Below are 8,925 nucleotides of genomic sequence, written 5' to 3'. Positions count from 1 at the left end.
TGAGAGTTTCTTGTACCTGCACAGCCTCCAGCTTCATGTGACATTTAAATACAGTAAATACAGGTTCTTACTCTGTCCTCAGCAAGACAAGTGGTACCTCAGCCCCTTTGAACAGGATACCAAGATAACATCTGTTGATCTTCTGAAGAATCTTGTATTCAAGCACAGTGAGGTGAGATCCATGCATATCAGATCTTGTGAAAGCTCCATTTGAAGTCTAGTACTTGCCTTCATGGTGGAAGTTGAAGTCATCTTGAAAATCCAAGACGTTGACCACAATCTTCCCTGTGGAGCACTAGGCACTTTTTTCAGACATGGTTACCAGGCTAAAAGAAACATCAGCACGTACAGCATTGTCTTCCAGGTGAGCCAAGCCATGGAACTTGTTGGCATCGTGCCCTCCAATTCAAGGAGAGATGATTTGAAGCTGTTGTATATGTAGATAAAGCCAAAGACCTTGAACAGATTTTTTATAATAAAGCTGTGAGCAGACTGTCTGGTGTGCTCTCATTAGCCTGAAATTCAGGCTACAGAACCATGAACCATGTCCTGGGTTCAGGTTGTTGGTGAGTCATTAAGCAGGCCTTTGACATATGAAGGTAAGCTGGATTCTACATAGAAATGAACTCTATTAATAAGCTGCTTCTGTCCCTCGCTTCCCCTTTTTTATTTTGTTTTGTTCAGCCTTTTTGCTCCTTTCCAAAAGCCCCCATGACTGTTTTTCATTATACATTTTACCTCTTTCTAAAATTCCTCACTCTTCCCACTGAACTGAGGGTATTCCTTCCCCTCTCTACGTGGCAGTGGGAGCATTGAGATGAGAGCATAGCCCATCTTGCCTTTTCCATTGCAGAAGCTGCTGCATGTGCGAGGCCAGCTGAGCCCTGCTCCTTCCAGCCCAGCCTGTGCTGCACTGTCTGGGTAAAAGTGGAGCATCTGTAGTAGAGGTAGAAGCTTATAGGACTTGGGAGGTGTTTGAGCTTTTATGTCTGCTACCAAATGATGTTGCCGATACCCAATTTTACAAATGCCAGTTTTGGATCTATTCTGCTTGCTTAAATCTTGAGAAGAAAAAAAGCAAATGTCTGGAACTAATGTTTTCATTCAGCATCACAAACAACTCACCATGGAATATCCTGTTACCCTGCACTGCAGCAGATCTGTGGCAGTACTGTTGAACCATTTTAACGAAAGAAAAGCTATTGAAAACTTTGACTCTGAGGGTTTCCCATGAAAAATATCAGTCCAAAAATCCACAGTTCTGTAAAGTTTAGTTAGCTTAAGAACATAAGAAGGTGAGTTGTGTTTACCATAGAGATTGTTACTTCTGTGATCACTACTACCCAGAGGCTTAGTTGGTTTGTCTTGTTTGGGGTTTACTTCTTCCCCTCGATTTTTGCAATTTACTCCTCGATTAACAAAGTGGGAGAAAAATGTGTGTTCTTTTGTCAAAACTGATAGGTACTAAGCTCTTATTATTATTCAAACTTCTTTTTATCCTTAGTTTTTTGACTTCTAGAAGTCCTTTCAACATCCATCTCTGTTGATATGCATTTTTACATATCTATATATATATATATTTACAAGTTCTCTTTCCTTTGACTTTAGCTTGACAATCTAAGGAATTCTAAGCTGTCATACTCTTGTGCTGTCTGTCTACGTGTCTGTCAGCCCCCATTTGGTCAATATGAGCCCTCTTGCCAAGCAAAACTAGGCTGGATCCACTATTGAAAAAACTCAGAAATTAATTCCCTTAAGTTTCATGGAAACCATTGCGAAAGGAGTGGGATAGGAAATGGACATAAATTACTTCCCCGTTGCAGCTGAAGTATAAGCTGAATGTTTTTTTCATCCTGACAGATGGGCAGTCAGCACACACATCGTTTGGCACCCACCCCAACACATGCTGCCTCTTCTCCAACCAGACGGGTAGGAGACAGAGACATTTTTGGGGCATGCCATAGTGCATTTGGAGGTGGAAACACAGAACTCTTGCAGTGAGAAATGGAGGAACAGATTGCACACATCTGTAGGAAACCATATATTAGCATTTTTGCTGTCCTAGGACCATCTGACATCTATTTGGAAGGAAGTGAGGGTAATTATAGAATGGTGCAGGCAGGGCTAAAGGGAAAAGGGCTTAAATGTGTAGGAAAGTGGGCTACATTAGTTCTGTCTCTTATGGCATGACACAGTAACTTTCAGCCTTTGTTATTCCCATTCTGTAAACAATCCTGAACAACAACTTTTGTCCAGTCAACAATTTTTTTGATTCATGTTGTTTAGTTCCTTAGTTAAGGAAGGACTTTGTAAATAATGGGAGAGGGATTTAATGCCCACAGTTTACTGCAAGACTTAGAAAAGAACCTACAAGAAGCAGTTAGTAAGGGGGAGCTCCATCCAGCAATTACAGCCAAGGACTAGAGTTCACAGTGGAAAAGAAAAAGGATTGGGGTCAGAGACTGAAAAAGAAAAGGAAGGATTTATACTGATTTTACTATTGACCAGGCTTTTATGTATCTATCTTCAACTGAATAAAATTTACCATTGCCCCTGTTCCTTAAAGCCAAAAGCATAAAGTATAAAGAGCTGGAAAAATGCTCACTAGAAATAATACAGTTGAACCAAGCACAACTGGAAAGTATGCTGGTGTTCCTAGACAATCTTTAAATACTTAGACTAAGGGTTTTTTTAAGCACAGAGTATCATGAAATGCTTCATTTTCTCTGTTTTTAATTCTAAAATGTTAAAAAATTACTTCATCGTTGAAGCATATATGGCTTACAAATATGCATCAATGATTTGCTTGAAACATGTTTATTTAGCTCATAATATTCTCTCATCTCTTCAAAATGAAATTTTTTATTGCTTAGATGTCATTTGCTTTCAAAGCCAGTCTGGATTGATATATAGGGTTTCTAGAAGTATTGCATTTAGGGTGGCCTCTCCTAGGATGGGCCTGAAGAAGAGCTCTTCAGTAGCATCTGCATCAATGTCTTGAAGAGATGTGATTAGCTGAAGAATCGAAGAAAACCTGCTGAGGCTTCCATGGAACATTGTTGAGATAAACTCCATCAGGGCTTTCTGAGCTTCCTGCTGCAGTGATTGTACATAAGGGAGACATTTCAGGACACAACATTCTGTCAAAACAAAACAGAAAATAACAAATCCTGAGTAAACATTTCTGTTCTGTGCCTTTTGTAATGATGGGTGTCTGGATTTCTGGCTCATAGCACTACTTTCTCCATAGAGAAAAAAAATAAACACTTCCTAAACATGTTTTTTGGAAAAAGAAGGTATGTGTAGCTCAATAATTTAAATGAGCATTTGGCAGCATTGTAATCACATTGGAATCTAACCCATTACATTAAAATCCAGCTTTGAAATGGTAACAGCAGGTAATTTTGACTCAGTACAGAAGAAGTTTTGTAGTGTCGTCTACCATCTACCCACCAAATGATGCTGAAATAGTAGTCTGGGCTGGTGGAAATATTCCAGCTCTAATCTACCCTACCTAGGTAACACCAGGAGAGGGAGATGGTGGCTCACAGCTTGAAGATGTATGTTTCCAGTACACCCAGCCCCATCTCCATCCTATTGTTGCCTCTGCTTACTAGACTAACAGTCTGTAAGCCTCTGCTTGCAAACTGGGGCACTGTGGTTCACCATACTATCTAGGTATTTTCAATTACAGTCTAAAAAGAGCAAGAGGAGTGCCTCAGCATGAGGAGTGCCTGAAGAAGGAGAGGCCTTTGCCCTATGGAGTCAAGGTCTTGAGCCTCAGTCACATACCTCCCACAGCATATGACATGCTGGCTCACTGAAGGTGTTTGTGGGTGCCTGAACTCAGTGCTAAGGACACCCTGTGTTCATCCTTTGCCTCTGGAGGGATTGCCTTGCCATGTAGCTCTCAGCAACCTGTTGCCTCCTGTCCTCACTCTCTAAGGATGTCTTTTCCCTCCTGGAATTGTTGCAGTCTGGACAGAGGGTAGAACACAATGTTTGGCAACTTTTACAGTGACTGACCCCATATCTTTCTGGAACAGGATCTGAATAGCTCGCACCAGGTGTGTTTCACACAGGATCATTCATTTCAGTGTGGGAAGTTGAGCATTCTTGCCTAGTGCCCTGTACCAGGGCAAAACCAACCTGGCTGGGTTTCCTGCAGTCTGTAACTGGCTGACTGTTGTCAGCCTTCAGCAACTCTCTTCTTCCTAGACATCACTGCCAGAGGAGAAGAAGCCACAGCCAAACCTGCAACCAGGCTAGCCAGAAATTAAGTGTTTGCAAAAGTCATCATCTCCCCCAGGATTACCAGCAGCTGCAAGCTGTGAGGATGATTCCAAATGTTAGATTTTTCATGGAAAGGAAATTGTCGGGATTTTGTGGATTCAGGATGAAGTTGCAATAGTTTATATCTCTTCAAATATACTTAATTTTCCCATTTGGTCTTCTTTTCTGTGTAACCAAACACTGGCTTTAATTTACATATTATGAGACACTTCTTGTTCTGAGATATGTTGTAATAACATTCAGTCAAACACATGTTTCCAGCTGAACTGTGAACCTCTTAAGAGTATCCTTTTTTTAACAGAAGCCCTGTCACAGCCTTGATGGAATTTTTGAATACATATGTGTACATAAATATGTATATGTATGGCACTGATATAATAACAGCACTTTTTTTCACTGCTCCCATCTCTTCACTGTTCAGTCCCAATTGCTCTTCAGACAACTGACAAAAACACAAAAGTGTTTTCACCTCACTCTGTGCTGTTCCTGTGTGGCTGAACAGTCCTACCTGCTCCTTCCTTTGACTTACTGCCTGGGTCCAAGTAGGGAAAGCCTTGCAGCTGGACCCTTCACCCACAAACACTGAGACAGCTCCAAAGTCACCCAGCCAAAGCTCCCCTGGGCAGCTTGGGGATGCCAATATGTTCTGGAGAGTCTGGATTCTGTTGATGCAAGGTGCCAGTTTCCCCTCAGGGGCTGGTGCACAATTTCTTCTTTGCAGGTTCTTGCTAGCCCAGATGTGGTCAATCAGTAACCCAGCCAGAGCCTCCCACACAGAGGCGCTGCACAGATTCTGTTGTTATTTCCAGCTCTGGGGCGCTCAGCATAAGAAGGACATGGACCTGCTGGAATTACTCCAGAGGTGGGCCCTGAAGAGGATCAGAGGGCTGGAGCACCTCCCATATGGACACAGGCTGACAGAGCTGGGGTTGTTCAGCCTGGAGAAGAAAAGGCTTTGGAAAGACCTTCCAGTACCTAAAGGGGCTTTACAAGAAAGCTGGACAGAGACTTTTTACAGGGGGCTATAATGACAGGAGAAGGGGAAATGACCTTGAACAGAAAGAAGGTAGGTAGGCCTAGGTCAGATGCGTAGGCAGAAATCCTTAACTGTCAGAGTGGTGAGGTGTTGGAACAGCTTGCCCAGAGATGTTGTGAATGCCACAGGCCCAGGGGCTGGCCAGAAGGCCAGGCTGGATGGGGCTTGGAGGAACCTGGTCTAGTGGAAGGTGTCCTTTCCAATAGAAGAGGGGTTGGATTAGATGATCTTTAGGGTCCCTTCCAACGCAAAGCATTCTATGATTCTTATAGGAGGACCTACACTCCATTGTGCTGCCTGCCACCCTCTTGCCAAAGGGACTTTTGTAACGATAGTAAGCACAATGTCTGTGTCACAAGACATTGTTCACTCAGGGTACAAGCAAAGGGTTGTTGTTCACTCGGTACAAGCAAAGCTTTGCATAGTTGTCATGCTTCTTATCCAAGTGATGGCTGCTATAGCTGCATGCCTGGATGTCCTGTTGAACTCCACTCATGACCCAGCTCTGGACTGCTCTGGTCCTGGCCCTTCCCCATTGCTTCAGTCAGTTTTGGTGATCCCAACAGAAGTAAAACATTAAGGGTGTTAATGAGGTACTCTGTAATCCAAAAGGGAGTCAGTTAACCATTGTCACTGCTGGTGACTTCCTGAAAGCCTTTTAGAACTGAGGCCTGTAAAAATAGTAGCATTTTGCCAAACATCAAGCCAAAACTTGAAAAGTTTGAAAATGTGTTGCAAATATGTAGAAAACATTTTCTGAGTTTGGTGGAAAGTGTTGAAAAACTATTAAAAGTAGTAGTTGTGAACAACAGCTGTACAGATTTGTTTGCAGCAAAGGGTGGTTTGGGCTGTGTATAAGCCCTGAGTACCTGTTTCAGCCCAAACTTAGATGGTGACTGTTTCAAATAGAGGCTTAGCTGAATCTAAGCTTAACTAATATTCTCCAGGTTGCCTTCTGCAGCTCATGGAGGAATATTCCAGGGAACAGGGTCATCCCAACTAAGAGCTGAGTGTCATTCCTGAAACTCTGGAATGTGTCTGCTGACAGCATTGAGGGCTGCTGGCTCTCTCATACAGCACCCCGGGGAAGCAGCAGGCCTTTAGGAGGCACAAATCCAGAACATAACCCTGCTACTACTTCTCCTTAAGTGAAAATTGCATTTTACCCACAGAGACAATAAAAATGCCAGCTAGTTAAACTGTGTAAGCTGCTGCAGATGAGGCCTCTTATCGACCCCCTGGATATAAACAGTGGTTTCTTTTAGCCTGATTTTATTGTGAAAAAAGCTTGCACTGAAACAAACTCTTCTGGTTTGATGCTGTGGCATAGACACTCAAGGCAATACCAAGCATCTGGATGACATTTCACCTCAAGAATCAAAATTTGAATCCCATTGGAAACAAATATATAAGTCACACAGCCTTTGAGCAGCCTATAAACCATCCACCACGAGAAATTTAATGGAATTGAAGCATTCAAGTATCCTTCTGGTGCAGTCCCAAGTACAGCACACTGCTGACAGTGCAGCCAGCAGCAGCGATTGCTGCGGAAGGAGCTGGGCATCTGAGCCAGAGCAGGCTGGAGTCAATAAATCTTTCCATTTACTTTAGTGGACTTAGAGCTCAGCTTTTAATGACTCATGCACTCCATGGTGCTGACTGAGGCAACCTTCCTTCCTAAGGAGCTGAACTTGGCATCACAAGTGAAAGGATGCAATCAGAAGTCTTAGTTTGCTGTCCCAGGCTTTGAAAGCAGAGATACTAAATTATATAAGTAAAGGATATAAATACATAAAAGCTGTGTAACCTCAACACAGCATCCTTTTGCCTCACTGATGAAAATCAGGTGGTTATTTTCTCCAATGTTTTTGTTACTGAAGAAGCCTTTGCTAAAATACTTCTAAAGTTCACATCATGTGCCCATGTACCCTCTCTCCCTTGCTGTGACGTGAGGGTGAGGCTGCTGCATTACCTTTGAACTGGAAGTCAATTTGAAGTTGCACAATTCTTTATGACTTAAAATTTGTCAGATAGAGATTGTTTTGACTTACAGTGGGTGACGTACTGCACATATCCAAGGAACCAAAATAAACCACATCAGGCAGAAAAACGGTTAAATCATGGAATACAGGTTTTTTTAGAACTTTTAACTATATTCTTAGAAATGAGTAAAACAAAACATGTTCTATACATAAATAAAAAATGTAAAATATCTTTCTAGGCAAATAATAATTTGTGTAATTTCTGGGAGGACTTACCAGAATTAAAAAGAATAATTCCTTTAAGATAGGCATATTCTTTTGCACTTATGTCCAGGTCCCAGAATTTCCACAATAAATTCTTCATCTTCTGAACTTCTGTGAAAGATGCTCCTGCTGATGAGCTGCCCACTTCATTCACAGCTGTTGAAGACTGATTGAGGAGGATTTTTTTCAATAAACTGGTAGCTGGAATCTCTCTCAGCTCAAAATCCACTCCTTCTTGTGCCATGCCCAGGACAAAAAGAGGGGCCCAGTTCTGTTGTATGAGGACAAACTGATCCTCCCAAGGCATGTGATAAAAAGAAGGTAAGTTTCTAATAAAAGCTGAAGTCTTCAACAGCACTTCAGAAGCTCTTCTGCATGTGGCTTCTGGTGTTCTCAGGACAACCCTTCTCCTGTCCAAACAGGGGCAGCCTTTGCTTCTTGCAGAGCAATGGGCACTGCAATGCTGCTGGTGCCACCTGGTCTCACTTCCACGCTCCTTGTTAAGGATCTGGTACAGGATGCTTTCAGAATGGTGTGTCTCACACTGACATTTCCCAAATTTCTCAGCTGGGATCTTGGTGGCCATGGAGGCAGAGTTCCCTGTGGCAGGAAACAGCATGTCTGGAGCTGTGCGTCAGCAGCAGGGGAGGGCCTTTGTGCCACACAAGGAGGCATTGTGCGGTTATATAGACCTGGGCAGGTGTTGAAAAGTAATATGACCCTGATCCATAAGGTTACCTTGAACTTTACTTGCACCAGGGTGTTTCAAACAGGGCGTGGCTGCAGGCTGCTGGTGTCCCTGGGTGCTGTAGCCCCAGGGGAGTGGGTGGCATGGACCAGTCCTGGGGATGGAAAGCCTGTGTTTCAGAATTACCTCATGTTTCTGTGAGATTTGAGAGAAACTTCAGAGAAGGTCAGCTGTTGGAATTCACAACAGTGTTCTCTCTTGCATTTCACAAATGATCATTTCAAACACAGAATGTGAGGGCTTAGGGTCATAGAATTGATTAGGTTGGAAAAGACCTTTCAGATCATCAAGTCCAGCCATTAATCCAACACTTCCAAGTCCACCTCTAAGCTATGTCCTCAAGTGCCACATTTACATGCTTTTAAGTGCCTCCAGCAGTGGTGACTCTACCACTTCCCTGAGCAGCCTAGGCACCTGGGCATTGATGTAGAACAAGACAACACAAGACATCCAGTACAGCTTCCTGGGAGAATATTTTTTTTAATTATTAATTTTTTTAAATAATTTAAAAAAAAATATTAAATTAAATTTTCCTCACAAACCGATGAGGAAAAAATGGTAATTCATACTAGTGTACATGTGAAATTTATAGCAACTCAAGA

At 42.6% G+C, this 8,925-nt stretch overlaps 1 protein-coding gene across 1 annotated transcript; it reads right to left on the bottom strand.

Moving 5' to 3' along the window:
- Positions 1-2,039: 2,039 nt before the first annotated feature.
- Positions 2,040-8,245, bottom strand: LOC135296314 (nuclear receptor subfamily 0 group B member 2-like). The gene is made up of 2 exons (XM_064412522.1): positions 7,588-8,245; positions 2,040-3,140 (listed from the first exon to the last, which is right to left on the bottom strand). Exons 1-2 carry the CDS (start codon positions 8,192-8,194, stop codon positions 2,887-2,889), a joined length of 861 nt encoding a protein of 286 aa, XP_064268592.1. The 5' UTR covers positions 8,195-8,245; the 3' UTR covers positions 2,040-2,886.
- Positions 8,246-8,925: the final 680 nt, after the last annotated feature.

This window comes from Passer domesticus, chromosome 3 (assembly GCF_036417665.1).
Source record: "Passer domesticus isolate bPasDom1 chromosome 3, bPasDom1.hap1, whole genome shotgun sequence".
Taxonomy (NCBI): domain Eukaryota; kingdom Metazoa; phylum Chordata; class Aves; order Passeriformes; family Passeridae; genus Passer; species Passer domesticus.
The sequence above is the reverse complement of the archived record's forward strand: the minus strand, read 5'-3'. Positions and strand labels throughout refer to the sequence as shown.

Excerpts from the sequence above, each read along its gene's own strand:
- LOC135296314 (XM_064412522.1), bottom strand. The coding sequence starts at position 8,194 with ATGCTGTTTCCTGCCACAGGGAACTCTGCCTCCATGGCCACCAAGATC. Across the intron at positions 3,141-7,587 it reads AATTATTCTTTTTAATTCTG|AATGTTGTGTCCTGAAATGT; the intron begins GTAAGTCCTCCC and ends TTGTTTTGACAG.